Source organism: Caretta caretta, chromosome 16 (assembly GCF_965140235.1).
Source record: "Caretta caretta isolate rCarCar2 chromosome 16, rCarCar1.hap1, whole genome shotgun sequence".
NCBI classification, from domain to species: Eukaryota; Metazoa; Chordata; order Testudines; family Cheloniidae; genus Caretta; species Caretta caretta.
Genome location: NC_134221.1, coordinates 5,637,580 through 5,655,179, shown reverse-complemented (window position 1 = coordinate 5,655,179; position 17,600 = coordinate 5,637,580). Strand labels below are relative to the sequence as shown.

The following is a 17,600-nucleotide window of genomic DNA, read 5'->3' as shown; positions in this document are numbered from 1 at the left end:
GGCGGCGATTTGGCTGTATTGCGGTACAAATCGCCTGTAATAACCAGCCAAGCCTAAGAAGGATTGGACCTGTTTCTTTGACTTTGGGACAGGCCACTTTTGGATAGCATCCACTAGTTCATTGACCAATCTGGTGTCAAAGGTAAGTCACTCTGTTTAGGCCTTTTGACACTTCTTAGCCTTAACAGTTAGTCCTGTCTCCCTTATGTGCTCGAAGACTTTTTGTAGATGTTCCACGTGTTCTGCCCAGGAATCTGAAAATATGGCCACATCGTCAAGGCAGGCGACTGCATATTCTCCTAATCCTGCTAGGAGACCATCTACACGTTTTTGGAAGGTGGCGGGTGCATTCCGCAGCCCGAAAGGGAGTACATTAAATTCATACAGCCCGACATGTGTGGTGAAGGCTGACCTTTCCTTGGCGGATTCATCTAGCAGTACCTGCCAGTACCCCTTGGTTAAGTCCAAGGTAGAGATGAACTGGGCCCGTCCCAGTTTCTCCAATAGTTCATCTGTGCATGGCATTGGATAGTTGTCTGGGCGAGTTACAGCATTTAGCTTACGGTAGTCCACGCAAAAACGTATCTCCCCATCTGGTTGGGGAACTAGAACCATTGGAGATGCCCATGAACTGTGGGAGGGACGGATTACACTCATCTGTAGCATATCCTGGATCTCCCGTTCTATAGCAGTTTTAGCTTGAGGAGACACCTAGTAAGGTTGGACTTTAATTGGGTGAGCATTACCTGTGTCAATGGCGTGGTACGCCCATTCAGTCAGTCCTGGGGTGGCTGAGAACGTCGGCGCGTAGCTAGTGCACAGCTCCTTGATCTGCTGTCGCTGCATATGCCCAAAGGTCATGGAGAGGTTCACCTCTTCCACGCCACCCTCACTTTCCCCTTCGTAGTAGACACTTTCAGGCCACTCACTGTTATCTCCTCCCTGGGCTGTAAACTGACAAACCTTTAATTCTCTGGAATAAAAGGGCTTTAGAGAATTAATATGGTACACCTTAGGCTTCCGGTTGGAGGTGGGGAATGCTATGAGATAATTAACAGCTCCCAGGCGCTCCTGGACCGGGAATGGCCCTTCCCACGATGCTTCCATTTTATGGGCCTGGAGCGCCTTTAAGACCATGACCTGGTCTCCTACTTTGAAAGAACGCTCTCTGGCATGTTTATCATACTAGACTTTTTGCTCTTTTTGAACATCTTTTAGGTTTTCTTTAGCAAGGGCTAAAGAGGTTCGGAGGGTGTTTTGTAGGTTGGTTACAAAGTCCAGAATGTTAGTTCCTGGAAAAGGTGTAAATCCCTCCCATTGCTACTTCACCAACTGTAATGGCCTCTTAACCTCACGGCCACATGCAAGTTCAATGGTGAAAACCCTAAACTGGGATGGGGTACAGCTCTGTAGGCAAAGAGCAACTGCTGCAACACTAGGTCCCAATCATTGGAGTGCTCATTTACGAATTTACTTATCATGGCCCCCAAAGTCCCATTAAATTTCTCCACCAGGCCATTTGTTTGATGATGGTAAGGGGTGGCAACCAAGTGATTCACCCCATGAGCTTCCCAAAGACTTTCCATAGTTCCTGCCAGGAAATTAGTTCCTGCATCTGTAAGGATGTCAGAGGGCCAACCTACTCTGGCAAAAATATCTGTTAGTTTCTGGCACACACTTTTAGCCATGGTGTTGCTTAGAGCTACTGCTTCCGGCCATCGGGTGGCAAAATCCATGACAGTCAGTATGTACTGCTTTCCTTTGGGTGTCTTTTTCAGAAAAGGACCCAGATTATCCACAACTACTAGCTGAAATGGAACTTCAATGATGGGGAGTGGCTGGAGAGGGGCTTTGACCTGGTCTTGGAGTTTTCCCACTCTTTGGCACACCTCACAAGACCGGACATAGGTAGAAACATCCTTGCCCATTCCCTCCCAGTGGAATGATCTCCCCAAACGGTCTTTGGTCCTGTTCACCCCAGCACGGCCACTAGGATGATCGTGGGCCAAGCTCAAGAGCTTTACCCGGTATTTAGTTGGAACTACCAACTGTCTCCGAGGATGCCAGTCTTCCTGGTGTCCACCAGAAAGAGTTTCCTTGTATAAAAGTTCTCTTTCTACAACAAACCTGGATCAATTAGAAGAGCTGAGAGGCGGTGGGTTGCTCCGTGCCGCTGTCCAAGCTCTCTGGAGGCTTTCATCTGCTTCCTGTTCGGTCTGGAACTGTTCCCTTGATGCTGGAGACATCAGTTCCTGATTGAATTGTGAACCTAGGTTTGGTCCCTCTGGAAGCGATGTAGGGGATGGGGCTGTTTCCGTTGACTGTGAACCGCTCTCCGCTGGTGCACTATTTTGGGGTTCAGGCTCCTTCTGAGCCTCTGGTGTAGGGTTATCAGCTGCTGCCGGTTCAGGTTTGGTGGGGCCCACTGGCGTTGGGGTTGCAAGTACTGGATTCAGTGCTGGCAATGGGTCTGATGCTGGTTGTTCCTCTGGTTCCAGTTCTGGGACTCTGGGACTGGATCCACTACTGCTGTTGCAGACATTGGACCCGGACCCCAGGCCATCACCTCTGACCGGGTCCTGGTAGAAGTTTCCAGAACAGAGCTAGGTGTGACCGCTTGTTTAGCCTGCCTGCGGGTGACCATTCCCACCCTCTTGGCTCACTTCACATGATTGGCCAAGACTTCCCCCAACAGCATGGGGATGGAATAATCATCATAGACTGCAAAAGTCCACGTTCCTGACCAGCACTTGTACTGGACAGGCAACTTGGCTGTAGGCAAATTGAAAGAGTTGGACTTGAAGGGTTGAATCGTCACTTGGATCTCTGGGTTGATTAAATTGGGGTCCACTAAGGAAGCATGGATAGCCGACACTTGTGCTCTGGTGTCCCTCCATGCGGTGACCTTCTTCCCGCCCACACTCACAGTTTCCCTCTGCTCCGAGGGTATCTGGGAGGCATCTGGGCCTGAGGACCTCTGGTGGGATTCCGGTGCAATGAACTGTAATCTGTTGGGGTTCTTGGGGCAGTTGGCCTTTACATGCCCCGGCTAGTTACATTTAAAATATCGTCCAGCTGACAGGTCACTGGGGCGAGGTGGGTTGCTGGAGAATGGTGTGGTGGGATGATAAGGTGTCTGGAGGGTTCCTTGGGGGGTAGTTGGGGCCTTGCGCTGCCCCCAGTAGTAGGGTGTGGTCTGAGGTTGTCCTTTCTGGTATCCGCTCCCACCGCAACCAGTTTTTTTCTTTTCTGCCACCTCCACCCATTTGGCTCCAATCTCCCCCGCCTCGATTACAGTTTTGGGCTTCCCATCTAGGATGTATCTTTCTATTTCCTCAGGAACACCCTCTAAGGACTGCTCCATTCGCATTAGGAAGGGCAAATCTTCTGGAGATTTAACACTTGCTCCTGATATCCAGGCATCCCAATGTTTCACAATGTGGTAGGCATGTCAGGTAAATGACACGTCTGGTTTCCACCTTAGGGCTCTGAACCGCCAACAGGAATGCTCGGGTGTTAGCCCCATTCTGACTCTCGCCTTGGTTTTAAACAGTTCATAACTGTTCATGTGGTCCTTAGGCATTTCAGCCGCCACCTCGGCTAAGGGTCCACTGAGCTGCGGCCTCAGCTCTACCATGTATTGGTCTGTAGAGATGCTGCACCCAAGGCAGGCCCTTTCGAAGTTTTCTAAGAAGGCTTCGGTATCATCACCTGCCTTGTAGGTGGGGAACGTCCTGGGATGTGAAGCGGTATCTGGAGAAGGACTGCTATTCTGCTGAGCCTTTGCCTTCTCCATCTCCAGTGTATGCTTCATTTCTTTTTCCCTTGCCTCCATAGCTCTCCTGTGGGCAGCCTCCCTTTCCTCCTCAGCATGCTTCCATTCCTTTTCCTTTGCCTCCATAGCTCTCCTGTGGGCAGCCTCTTTGGCTGTTTCTGCTTTGGGCTGTATCATGTTTGCCTCTCTGTTTTTGACTAACTTTACACCCGAGAGTTAGAAATAAAAACAAACAAAAAACTTGGCTTGTAAAATTTTGCTGTGCTGTAACCGGATACAAATGTTCTCTGATAGTGATTGTCAGCCTACAGAAAAATCCTTTAAAAAAAAACCTAACACCTTTGTCTCCAGGCAAATAGGCAGAAAACCCCTCTAGTTGCTCTTAGGTAAAAAAAAACTTCCTCAGGTCTGTGAAGACTTGTGAATTTCCCTGCAGGAGGTTAACTACTCTGCCTTTAGGTAGAGAAAACTCCAGCTCACAAAAGACAATTCCCTTTTGTCTCTGCTCTGGCCCCCAAGCAGAGACAAAAAAAACTCTAACTGCTTTCAGCTGAAAACCTGCTTTCCAGCAGCCCAAGGAAAAAAAATTTCCTTTTTAAAATCTGTGCTTCTTGTTCAAAAAATCTCAAATTGATCTCAAAATGATTTCCAGTTAATCCCACCGCTCTGCCACCATGTCAAGGTTCCTTCCCCTCTCTGAACTCTAGGATACAGATGTGGGGACCTGCATGAAAACCCCCTAAGCTTATTTTTACCAGCTTAGGTTAAAACTTCCCCTAGGTACAAACTATTTTACCTTTTGCCCTTGGACTTTATTGCTGCCACCACCAAGCGTCTAACAAATATATAACAGGGAAAGAGCCCGCTTGGAAACGTCTTTCCCCCCAAAATCCTCCCCAAACCCTACACACCCTTTCCTGGGGTAGGCTTGATAAAAATCCTCACCAATTTGCATAGGTGAACACAGACCCAAACCCTTGGATCTTAAGAAGGATGAAAAAGCAATCAGGTTCTTAGAAGAAGAATTTTAATTGAAGAAAAAAGTAAAAGAATCACCTCTGTAAAATCAGGATGGTAAATACCTTACAGGGTAATCAGATTCAAAACACAGAGAATCCCTCTAGGCAAAACCTTAAGTTACAAAAAGACACAAAAACAGGAATCTACATTCCATTCAGCACAGCTTATTTTATCAGCCATTTAAACAAAACAGAATCTAAAACATATCTAGCTAGATTACTTACTAAATTCTAAGACTCCATTCCTTTTGTGTTCCTGGCAAAAGCCTCACACAGACAGAGAGAACCTTTGGTTCTCCCCCGTCCAGCTTTTAAAGTATCTTGTCTCCTCATTGGTCAGGTGCCAGCGAGGTTATCCTAGCTTCTTAACCCTTTACAGGTGAAAGGGTTTTTCCTCTGGCCAGGAGGGATTTTAAAGGTGTTTACCCTTCTCTTTATATTTAGGACATACATTTTTACCCAGTGGAGACATTTTTCTGATGCGAGTTTTGACAGAAACTGATGTAGTCCCACAAAATCTTTAGGTTTTGAAAACTGCAATTTAGGACAGAAAACTGTGCTATAGAAAACATTTTGACCATCTCCAAACGACACGGCCACTTACCCTGCTATCCAAAGGAGCTTCCTGGGGACCAGTCCTGGTACGTTGGGTCAGGAATTCACTGACTGAGCCCATCCAGGCAGGATGCTCCGTTACCGGAAGCATTTTCTGAGTAACCCAGCAATGCGAGGCTGAGGTTTCCCCTAAACCTGCATGTGGGCCTGTCAGCCAGGAGGCAGAGCTCACACAAAGTTGATTAGTTTGACCCAACTTGGAGCACATCAACTCTACTACCCCCACCGTCTGAGACGAGGTACTGAACACCCTGTGCACTGCTCAGTAAGGGACTCCTTGCAGACGGGAAGGGGCCTTGCAAAGTGAAGGAGTCCCACTCCCAGCTACCTTCAGGTATAAGTTTTCTGACTTGAACTGGTTGGAGGCTGTCACTGATCCCCAGAATTGGTGCAATGGCCCCAGCTTTGGAAGGGTCTCCAGGAGGAACCCCCTCAGTGTGCCAGATCCCCTAGGGCCCTCGCTCTTCAAGGGTCTTCTTAGCGGAGGCACAACGTGCCTCAGGTGGTGACACGCAGCTTCACCGCCATCTTAGACCGGACCTCTGGGCCTGCGGCACCCCTGCTTCCCACCGTGAGCCCCGTTCAGCAAGTCCAACTGAGACCGGCCCCGATGGAGACTTGTCCACTCTTTGGGGATTGCTGCACCTCACCCAGCATTTGCAGGGACCCTCGCACAGCGTTGTCCGAACAGCCGGGTTTATTCGTTAACTGGAAAGCAGCGTGGGAAGTTTTAGGGGAGTCTAGAGAAATGAAGGTTAAAGCATTGTCCAAGCTGGTCAGTCCAGAGCACAGCCAAGGTGTCGCAAACCCCTTGGTTCAAGCTCTGTCTCTCTCTCCATCTGACCGCCTTGGTCAGACTCCATGCGAGAGTCCGGCTTCTTCCATCCCCCTCCTCATAACCCTCCAGTGCTTTGATCTCAGGTTGGGGGATTGTTGTTCAGCTTTCCTAGGCAGAGGCAGGGAAGTCCACATCCCTCTCGGCCATTGGGTGCTAGGTGCCCATGTCCTGGCAATTGGATTTGCGGTTGTCTTCTCAGCTGCTCCCTGGACATGGAGACTAAGGCCCAGGCTGCTAGGCGCACCCACACCTACACGGGTAAGCCTGCCCGGAGAGCAAACAGTCCCTTTCCACTCACTGGGTAACAAGGCAGTACATTGGGGAAACCGAGGCCCAAAACAGGACTTCAACATATTTCAGAATTAATTTCCACTTCGTCATAGCGGCTGCAAAGTATTTCGATCTTGCAACACGATTCAGCATTTAAAAGGCTTGTTTAACTTGATTCATTCTGGGAAGTTGCCGTTGCCAGCAGAGCTGCCTTCAAACCATTTCCTCCCGATTCTTTCACTCTTGCGTTCGTCGCAAAAACTATCCAGATAAAGGGTTTCTGCTCCCCTTTCTGTTCAGAAGGGACTTTTCAGAGACCAACCACTCCACAGAAACAGTGACAAATCGACATGCCTCAGGCCACAAGCATTTTCAGGATTGCTCAGGGCCAGATTTACAGGTGCTCAGTGCACACTCAGAGCCAGATTGGGAAACATAGCCCCTTCTTTTGGTGCCCAATGCCCACAGTTCTTCAGGAAACCTGATTCTGTGCACTGAGCCCTTTGGAAAATGCTGGCCAGAGCATGGGGGTGGGTAAAAGTGGGGGGAAATAAAGGTCAATGTTTGCATGCTGCTTTCAGGGACCCAATCTCAGAAGCTACTTGTAACTATAGCAGGCACAAAATGGAAATACAATTTCCAAGATGTCCTCTTAACAGGATACATTTGCCACCAGGAACAGTGTGTTTGAGAGTCTTGCATGCCAGCAATTGCCCCCCTGCAATTACCCCACCTTCCCGTTTGGTTTAGATTGCAAAGTCAATGCTACAAAAATGTATGTGCCAAAGGGAGCCAAGTTTTTCTTAACCCTTTCGTTGCTGCACCAGCCTGCTTTGCCCTCCCCTCGCCCCGCATCCTCAGCTCCCAGGCAGTCTATAGAGCACCAGGAAATACCAAGTACATCGGGCTGCTGTGAGGGCGCCCACCAGTCATGGCTTGGTCTGCCCTGCAGTCATGAAGTGGGCGATTGAGCCAAAGAGGGCAGATAACACAGCAAGCGAGAGAGGGGATGAGTCAGAGGTGGCCAGAGACAACCTTGCAGATCCGTGGATGTTGGCCGCAGGTTATCCCAACCCACCCCACAAACTGAAAAAAGCCCGGGCTTCCCTGGGTAACTGACAGCAACACACTGCCCCTCTACCTATCGATCTTGAGGTTTCATATGACGCCCTTCACCGAAGTATCTGGGGGCCTTCCACGGAAAAACCAAAGACTCGCCAGTGAAGGAAAGCCAAGCTCCCTGGGAAGCAGGTCACGGTCTTCATCCCCATGTTACAGATGGGGAACCAGAGGCACAGAGTTACAGGTCATGATAATCACACCTGGGCACCTGTATCTAGGCACCCAGAGAAATGGCCTGATTTGCAAGGATGCCAACCATCCATGTCTCCAAGGAAGCTCAGCATCACAGGCACCTAAATATGCTTCACTTTAGGCACCCAGGTTTGAGCGTCTTTGCCCGGAGTCCCACCTGACACAGCCAGGAAGGCCACTCCAGACGGCCGGCACTGCAGAGAAGCAGCGTTTCGTGCCATCGACGGTGACATTAAGATGAGAACTACATGGTAGGTGGGAGGCTGCTTCTCAGTGTTAGCCGTTTGAGCTGGTGCACTCAAAATACCAGCAAGGCCGCAGTGGCAGGCGCTCGGGCTAGCCACCTGAGCTCAAACCTGCCCAACCCCCGGGCGCGCTCTTGGGTAGCTAACCCAAGCCACCACCCCTGCAGCAACAGCCACGCTGCTGTGTTTAGCCTGCTAGCTACAGCGCGGCCAGCCCAGGTCTGTCTCCCCACCCTGCCCACTGCTCTGCAGCCAGAGACACACAGGCGAGGCTGCTGCTGGCTGAACAGGGAGGGGGAACAGAGACGGGGAATAAAACCAGCCGCCCCCAGAAGCCTCGCTCCAGGGGAGTGGCATCACCGTCACCAAATGAAGACATTTAGCTCTGCGTTACGTAACGGGCATTGTGGTGTTAATCTGCAACAGGTGTGAGCTGCCTTGCTCCCAGAGACTCTATACCGGGGTCGGCAACCTTTCAGCAGCAGTGTGCCGAGTCTTCATTCATTCACTCTAATTGAAGGTTTCGCGTGCCGGTGATACATTTTGACGTTTTTTAGAAGGTCTCTCTCTAAGTCTATATATTATATAACTAAACTATTGTCGTATGTAAACAAGGTTTTCAAAATGTTTAAGAAGCTTCATTTAAAATGAAATTAAAATGCTGATCTTACGCCGCCGGCCCGCTCAGCCCACTGCTGGCCTGGGGTTCTGTTCACCTAGGCTGGCAGGGGGCTGAGCGGGGCCTGCAACCGGGACCCCAGCTGGCATGGGGCCGGCAGCCAGAACCCCAGACCGGCAGCAGGCTGAGCGGGGCTGGCGGCCGGGACCCCAGACCAGCAGTGGGCTGAGTGGCTCAGTCCACTGCCGGTCTGGGGTTCCGTCCGCCAGCTCCTGCCAGCCAGGGTCCCGGCTGCCAGCCCCGCTCAGCCCGCTGCCGGTCTGGGGTCCCGGCCCTATCCACATAGGGTAGGTACCTACTTTCTCCCTGATTCTAGCCATTCTCTTCGTCTCTCTGCACCGAGATGAGGATGGGAGTGCACTGAGAACAGGGCTGGGGGTTGGGGTGCAGGGTCTGGCCAGGAGCTAGAATGAGGGAGGGGGCTAAGGGTTGGGGCAGGAGGTTTGGGTGTGGAGTGCTTACCTGGGCAGCTCCCATTTGGTGCAAGGGGTTCAGGTGGGAACGTGGGGGTGTGTGCGCGCGCAGGAGCTCCCGTTTGGTGCTCAGGGTGGGGGTACAGATGTGGGGGTGCAAGAGTCATGGCATGGGGGGCTGGGTATGTGTGGGGGGTGCAGGAGTCAGGGCTGGGGTTGTGGGGGGGTGCAGGGGTGAGGGCAGAGGGCTGGGTGTGTGTGAGGAGGGTTCATGGGTCAGGGCAGAGGGCTGGGGGTGTGGGCTGTGGTCGTGGGGGTGCTCCCAGCCCCCTGCCCTGAGCGGCTCATGGCAGGGGGCTGGAGGGGATATGCCGATTCCACCCCCTTCCCCAATGTCGAGAGCCCACTGGGGCTCTGCTTTTCCCTCTCCCCCTCCCTAACAAGGGCCGTCAGCTGATCTGCCGCAGGGAGGGAGCAGAGGAGGGGCAGGAACCCTGCACACTCGGGGAGGGGGAAGCTTGCCTGCCCTGCAAGGAGAGAGCGGTGGGCGGAGAAGAGCGGGCAGGGCAGGGCAGGGCAGGTTTTTTAATGGCACGCTGCTGTCCCCGGCAGACAGCAGCGTGCCATTAAAAATTGGCTCGCCTGCTGTCTTTGGCACGCGTGCCATAGGTTGCTGACCCCTGCTCTGTACAGTATGTAGAGAGCAGCCCAGGAGTCTGTGTGTTAGGTGACACCCTATTTGAATCTCACCCCCCCGCCCCCGAAGGATAAGTACATTGACCCTGTGCAGTACAAAGAACACCAGGGACTCTTAAAGCCCAGAGCTAGCGTCCAAAGAGTTAAACCTGATCTTTCAGAACCCCCCCTTAGGAGCATGGGTCACAGCTCCAGCACCTCCATTCAGCAGCAAGGGCTGTCTCTCACTGGAGGCTCCCAACTGGGGCCCCGATCCTGCACAGAGCTCAGAGAGAGGATCTGGAAAGGACTTGGGACCATTTCTGCACCCTGACGGTAGAGAGAGCAGGTGTGGACAACCTGTTGGGGGTGGTTTTAACAAACGAAGCCCTCTCCTGCCTCCCCTTCCCCAGCTTTTCCCTCTTTTCTTTAAGCTTTAGAAACATGCTGCACATACAGTTTGGCCTTCCCAGTCGGAGGGTCAAGAGAAACGGGACTCTGGCTGTGGGTGGGGGCTCCGTCCTGTGCCAAGCAGCAGGAGGGAATAATCCTTCACAGAACAAGTGTCATCCTCCCTGCCACCCCATACACATACACACAAGGGTTGAGTTAAAGAATTTCAAGTAGTCTGAACAAAAATCATCTCCCCACTCGGGTTGCACTTCCTTGGCAGCTCTCATGGCATTACCCTGGAGTTCAGCTTGAGTTCTGCTGTGCCTTTCATGCCATGATTCAATCTCTCTATTCTGTATGAAAAACCCAGCACCTCTTCCCCAAACATACAGCATTTACTTTCAAGGCCAGAATGGCTTGCCTGGGGCTTTATAAGGAACTCCGGCAAGCTTGTAATTCTCCCCAAACCAGGCATTACAAAAACCCAGGAAATTCAGGGTTCAGATTACACGTAAATCCAAACATGTTAAAGGTAAGAAATGCACAGCAAAGGCATGCAAATAACCTTAACTTTGCCCTGCAGTGATGCAATTAGGAGGAAGAAAATATGACACAAATGTTTGTTTAAAGTAAATGCGATCTAGTGGTCTCAAGTTGCAGTGGGGGAGGTTGAGGTTGGATATTAGGAAAATCTTTTTCACAAGGAGGGTGGTGAAGCACTGGAATGCGTTACCTAGGGAGGTGGTGGAATCTCCTTCCTTAGATATTTTTAAGGTCAGGCTTGACAAAGCCCTGACTGGGATGATTTAGTTGGGGACTGGTCCTGCTTTGAGCAGAGGGTTGGACTAGATGTCCTGAGGTCCCTTCCAACCCTGATAATCTGGGACTCCAAATACTTGAATCCCTTAGCCATACTGGCATGGCACCACAACGGGGTCGAGTGAAGATTGTTTGGATGCCTTCACTGTGCATTTCTTACCTTCACACATCTGGAACAAAGTGAAACCTTAACTCTGAATACCCTGGTTTAAATGCTTGGTTTTGAAGAGAACATTACTGGGATGTTGTAATCATAGACCTTGAACTTCCCGAGACATTCCCTCCATCTTAACTGCACCTCAGCGTAGTTCTGTTGATGGGGAATGCTTCGGCTGGATCTCCAGTCAGCTACAGACTCTTCCAGGGTAGACAAGACCTGAATTTCTAATGTCAAAAATACAGCCAGCCCCCACCCCTTCGACACGCACCCTAAAAGGCGCAAAAGTGAAAGTCCCACAATTGCCCTTTGCAAGGGAACCTTTAATGAAATGCCACAAGACTCTCACGCTTTCCCTGCCAAGTCACTGCTGCCTCCCACCTCTTCTTTTCCCAGGCAGCCCCCTTTCTCCTGCTGCCTGATCCTAATGCGGGCAGCGCCACATCCCAATGCCGCAGCTGACAGCAGCGACGCCGGCTTAGGCTTTTGCCGAGGGAATCGGGCAGGAGGATGGGGCTGGCGAAGGAGGAGCAAGATCACAAACATCTTGGTAATAGAGAGGAAGGAAGGGAAGAGGGATGCAGAAAGTGACTAGTGAAGCGTTAGTGACATCCCACAGCGCCCATCTAACGTTTGCTCAGTGACAGCAGAGATGTCACCCTGCCCTTCCTTGCTGCATCACCGCAGTAACCCAGGGCCACCTGCCCCAGCCGACCTCTCCGGGGGAACCAAATGACAAGCAGCTTGATTTTCAGAAGTGCTGAGCACCCGCCAATGCCCTCAAAGTGGCTGGGGAATGCAGACGTTCCGCACCTTCAGAAAAACAGCCTTAGACTTCAACACAAGACGTTGTTCACAGCTGATAATTTGTATTACAGCAACGTTTAGTCCCCAGCTGAGCTCAGGGCTCCATTGCGCCAGGTGTTGTACCGACACACAAGAGGCAGTCCCTGCCAGAGAAGCTTACAATCTAGATACACAAGACAGAGGGGGAGGGGAAACTGAGGCACCGAGCAGGGAAGTGACTTGCCCAAGGTCACGGAGAAAGTCAATGGTAGAGACCAGAATACAACCCAGCTCTTCTGACTCCCAGGCCAATATTTTATCCGCTGCGTGAAAGACCATCCTATCCATGATTCTGGGAAGGTTGGGAGAAGGCAGAGATGTCGCCTTGTACCCAGTCCCACACAGCACGGGACAGGTGCATGCAGCACTAATCGGTTATCCCAGCTGGAAACAGGAGAGATGGCCCTACTGCGGAGAGGAGGGAAGTTACACTTATTCAGCTGCCCCCGGCCCACATCTGGGGCGCAGCTGGGAGACTGGAACCCAACTCAGATGGGTATTTTTGCCTGGCAGGGCACAGTTTCCGTTTTTGCCTGGTCAGGCAGACTTGCTAGCTATTTAGCAAACAGGAGGAGCAGGGAAGGGCTGCTGTGACCAGCCTGGTCCATGTACCTTGGCACCTGACCCACCCACTCAGCCCAGCCCTAGGCTGAGGTACCAGCTAAAACAGAGATTACACTGGTACAGAGGGGAAGCGTGTCCAGTTACGCAAGGCAAGGAGCCTGGGCCACACTGAGCCGCGATGCCTCGGGCAGGGAGCACACAGGTCACAACCAGGTGCACGCTAGGGGAGAGCAGTGCCCAGCCCACAGCAGGAGTGAGGGGTGGCAGGAGAGGTGCTCACGAGGTGCCAGGCACCAACCAAACAGGCTGCACAGAGACAGAGCCTAGGGGGCGCGCCCACACACTGATGCTGCTGCAAAGTAGATCCCTGGCTCCCACAGCACCTGCTTGGGTGGCTGCTCTGATGAATGCTTTGCAAGTTCCCACGCAGCGCATGCGCTCCTAGGTGGCGTGTGCCATGCTCCCGTCTGGGCCACGGCTTGCCAGGTTCACACACACATTCTTTGGGTGGGCGGAGAGGTGCCACTTCTTGGTCAGACTCTGCCAGCCTTGTGCTGAACACCCTGCTCCTCAGGACCCTCACCAGTATCAGAGGAGTAGGGCGCTGTCCAGCAGGAGGGGGGCAGACTCTAGCTCGGCACGCATCCCCCCGGCAGCACTTCACTGCTCCAAGGTGCATCATGCCAGCACAACCCACCTGGGCAGCTTATTGACCCTCCTTTAGCAACTGAGACGCACGCCTTGCGCATTCCCCCCTGCTTCCCCTCCCTCCACACTGCCCCCGAGGCACATCTAGCTAGGTATGTAGCCCACACACACTGCTATGGGGGGCAGTGGCTTGGAACAATTTGCATAGTGGGGGTGCTGGGAGCCATTAAAACTGCAAACCCTGTATATAATGGAAACCACTTTGAGCCAGGGGGTGCTGCCACACTCCTGAACTGGGGGGGCTCTGCATTCTCATAGCAGCTGGATCCACCACATTCCCTGCTCCAGAGAACAGGGCAGCCCCAGTGCCAGGAGAATGGCAGCTTCTGCAGCAGCTTTGTGAAGACACCCCCCGCTGTCCGTCTGCCCCTTCTTCAGAGAAGCTGAGCCAGGTGGGAAGAGGGTTGAGAAAGCAAAAAGCCTCCTTTCTAGTGCACAGAGCATGCAGCCCACTCAGCCTGGTGACTGCCCAGCTGTTGAGGAACTAATCAGAGAGCTTTTGTGGCCAGTGTGGTTCGGGAGCCATTTGGGTTTGCCACGTGTCACTCTTGGGGAGGAGAACGCCCAGGTCACGTGTCAGACCTGATAAAGCCAACCTGCCCTGAGCATTTACCAGCTCCGGACTTCACCCTCCAAACCCCTCAGCGTGAGGTTCCTATGCACCTTTCCTTAGGGGCAGGAATTCACAGCACAAGGCTTGGCTCCTTAGCATGACTGGCCAGCACTGCTTAGTAATGCAACAGGATGACTCAGCGCTGGTACCTCCGAATAAAACTAGTGGGCCTGGAGAGAGCAGAGCTTTGAGCATAAAAAGAGAATTCTGCCCAGCCTTGCCTGATCTTTCCCTCCACAAGCAGGTCCCAGCTGGACAATCAGAGACATAGATGCTCCAGATACAAGGATGACATAAGGCCCAATGCTGCAAGCGCTCACTCATGCAAGTTCCCCCATTACTTCAATGGAACGGAGGGCTGCTGATGTGAGCAACGGTTGCAAGATCTGTATTTACTTGAGGGGGGAAAACATATTAGCCCAACATTTCTGAAGCAGTTGCTTGCTAACCCTCAAATCAGAGGCTAATTAGACCATGTCACCTGCCCCCCTCCCAATCCCACCAGCGACGCATTGCCTGTTCCCAATGCTTTGTCCACTGTGCTTTCAAATGCATCCAAGGAATGGGCTTCCGCCGCTGGCCTGGGAAGGGCTATTTCCCCCAACCCGGCTTCACTCGCCCGGTCACCCAGCGAAGCCCCAGGATTGTAGCCAAATAACCAAGGAAGAAACTTCCTCTGCTCAGGAACCCGCAAGCGCAGTCTGCATTAATTACCCTGCGCCTAATTCTTCTTTAAATCAGTGGCCCTTGCAGCTCGCTCGGCAGACAGAGCTCTGCGCAGCCTACAAACCACACTCGCCAGCCTAGGGATTTCTTAACAATGAATCAGACCAAAGGGGGTGGGGGAAGGGAATGAGTTAAATGTAAGTAAGAATCATTATAGCCTCACCGATTCCAAGGCCAGAAGGGACCATTGCAATCATCTAGCCTGATCTCCTGTACAACACAGGCCAGAGACCTGCCCCAAAATAATCCCTAGAGCAGATGGGATGTTTTTCTAACCAGTCTTGTCAGTGATGGAGAATCCAACAGGACCCTGGGTAAAGTGTTCCAGTGGGTAATTACTCTCACCATTAAAAATTTACATCTCATTTCCAGTCTGAATTTGTCTAGCTTCAACTTGCAGACACCAGAATATATTCCACCTTTCTCTGGTAGGCTGCAGAACTCAGTATTAAATGTCTGTTCCCCATGTAAGTCCGTACAGACTGTAATCAAGTCACCCCTTAACCTTCGCTTTGTTAAGCTAAATAGATGGAGTTCCTGGAGTCTGTCACTATAAGGCAGGTTTCTTAACCCTCTACTCGTTCTTGTGCTTCTTCTCTGACCCCTCATACTTAGATACCAAATTGATTCTCCTTTTAGAGATCGGATACAGTCCTTGGGATCAGAGAGGGGACAGGCTGGTGGAGGGGCATAGCCTCTATACACCTTAAACCTCTCTCAGCCTGCAGCGTTGCCTCCTGAGCACCCAAAAGCAGGAAAGCTCTCTCCAGATTAACAAATGGGGAAAGATGCAGCTGACCCACATATGATTTGGAAACCTATTTATAGCACATGGACACAAATGGCTTGTGATAGTGTTCCCGTAACAGCCACATCCAGGGGGATAATAAAATGGAGCTTGACAGAAGCACGGCAAACCTGGGATTTTAGTCGCTTTCGGGGAGCGGGGACGGGGGGAGAGGATGACAAAGCTGTAGATCTTGGCAACAACATGAAACCATCCCAGATGTTCTGAACCGGCACCAGCCTACGGTGCCCCTTCCGGAGAAGGCCCCTGGGTAACCCAGGTGACCCTAGCCCACAGTGAGGCTGCACAGGTACCGGGCCCAATTGTTGCTGCTGCACACAGGCGTGGAGGACACAGCACACAGTAACACACACACACGCACACCAGACTCGGAGCGGCCTCTCTTGGTTACTCCTTGGGTTTATATAGTCTAGCTATCTCTGCATGCACCCGGCACCGAGAGAGCCAGACAGCACCCGATTTCTGCATCCAGAGCCCATCCATTATTCACCTCACATAGCCAGAGCCTGGGATATTGCATCTTCCTAGACCCACACCTGGGAGGGGGGGGGCAGCCTCACGCTCAAAGGCAAAAGAGAAATAAAAACACCAGCCGCCTGCAGACCCAGGGAGGGGGGCTCTGAAGTGACCCCTCACCCTCCTGCAGCTCATTAAATAGACATGGGTGTTCACCAAAGCAAGTGCAGATCCTCAGCTGCCACCTCACTGCATGCAGGGAGCGAGGTCTCCCGGCCTCTGGGCTGGGAGGCTGATTGGGGGAAGGGGGCAGATTTTCCAGCCCAGGATCTCCAGGCCCGGCAGGGAAGGCATTCAGAGGCCTGAGCCCCGTTGCACCGCTGCTGCTAGCCAGGGACAAGCAAGCTGCAGCTTCCACCGGCGAGGAGCGGGGGTCTCGCAGGCACCAGACCGCTCTCCCCCTCCGGTCTCTCCCTTCGCAGGCCAGCCAGCGCTTTCCACCCCCATCACAGCGGCAGATTTCTACGGATCTGCCCTTTCACCTCCCTCCCCCGAAGAGCGGCTCGGCTCATTCCTCTGGCAACCCCGCGCCCCGGCAGGCCGCCCGGCCCAGGGGTCACCCTCCACCCCAGCGCAACGGAATCAGCGCGCAGCCTTACCGGGCTCCTGCGCTTGAGAGTCACGTTCTTCCAGAGCAGGAGATGCAGCTGGTGCAGAAACCCCATGTTGGCTCGCCCCGGGACTCCGCGCCCTGGGGGAACGGGAGCAACGTCCCGGCCCCGCGCCCCGGGACTCCGCGCCGGCGGCTCCTGCGCCCTGGGGGAACGGGAGCAACGTCCTGGCCCCGCGCCCCGGGACTCCGCGCCGGCGGCTCCTGCGCCCTGGGGGAACGGGAGCAACGTCCCGGCCCCGCGCCCCGGGACTCCGCGCCGGCGGCTCCTGCGCCCTGGGGGAACGGGAGCAACGTCCCGGCCCCGCGCCCCGGGGCTTCGCGCGCTGGCGGCGGAGATCGGGGCTTTCCCGGGGCCGGCCGCTGTCAGTCGCTGGAGCCCGCTGGCCGCGGGGCTGGCGAGGGGGCGGGCAAGGCCGCGCCGCGCCGCTCGGGGGTAGGTTGCTCGCCCCGCAGACGCGGGCCGGTGGCGCTCGGCAGCCCCGCAGGTGGAGGTGCGCTGGCGGGGGCCAGCCCTTGGTCTGCGGCGACTTCGGTTCCGTCGCAGGGAGCCCCACCCCCTGCCGGCGCCGGGGCCCTGCCTCTTAAAGCCGCAGAGCCTCGGCCCTCCTGCCCGGCCCTCCCCGTGTGAGCCCCTCTGCCCCGGGCAGTGCCGGCACCGAGCCTGCGGCTGCGGCTGCCGGGGGGTCCGTGCGGCCCCCTCCCCGGGACGGGGACCTCGGCGGGAGCAGGGCTCGATCCCGCAACCCCCACAGCGCTGCGCTAGGACCGCGCTGCAAGCGGCGCCCTGCGCCGCCGGGTGAGCGCGCCCCAGAGCCCGCTGCGGGGGCAACGGCCGGAGCAGGCCGGATGGCACGGGGATGGCCGCTGCAGGCCCCCGAGCTAGAGGGTGGTCAGTAATCGGAACAGGACCCACAGCCCGGCCTGTCCCTTCCCCCCTCTGGGCCCGGGTGTCTCCGCCACCCTGTGTCTGAGTGGGGCAGGGCTGGGACTCGCT

The 17,600-nt window shown here is 53.8% G+C and overlaps 1 protein-coding gene across 3 annotated transcripts in view; it reads right to left on the bottom strand.

Annotated features, from left to right (window-relative positions):
* Positions 1 to 17,145, bottom strand: part of ABCA2 (ATP binding cassette subfamily A member 2) — a 146,607-nt gene extending 129,462 nt beyond the window's left edge. For 2 of the 3 annotated variants that reach the window (XM_048822414.2, XM_048822416.2), the window contains exon 1: positions 16,593 to 17,138. In XM_048822414.2, coding sequence (XP_048678371.1) covers positions 16,593 to 16,658 — 66 coding nt within the window. In that variant the 5' untranslated portion in view covers positions 16,659 to 17,138. Of the gene's footprint in view, positions 1 to 16,592 lie in introns of all 3 variants that reach the window. The other variant, XM_075120554.1, reaches the window with a different exon arrangement.
* Between the last annotated feature and the right edge of the window lie 455 nt (positions 17,146 to 17,600).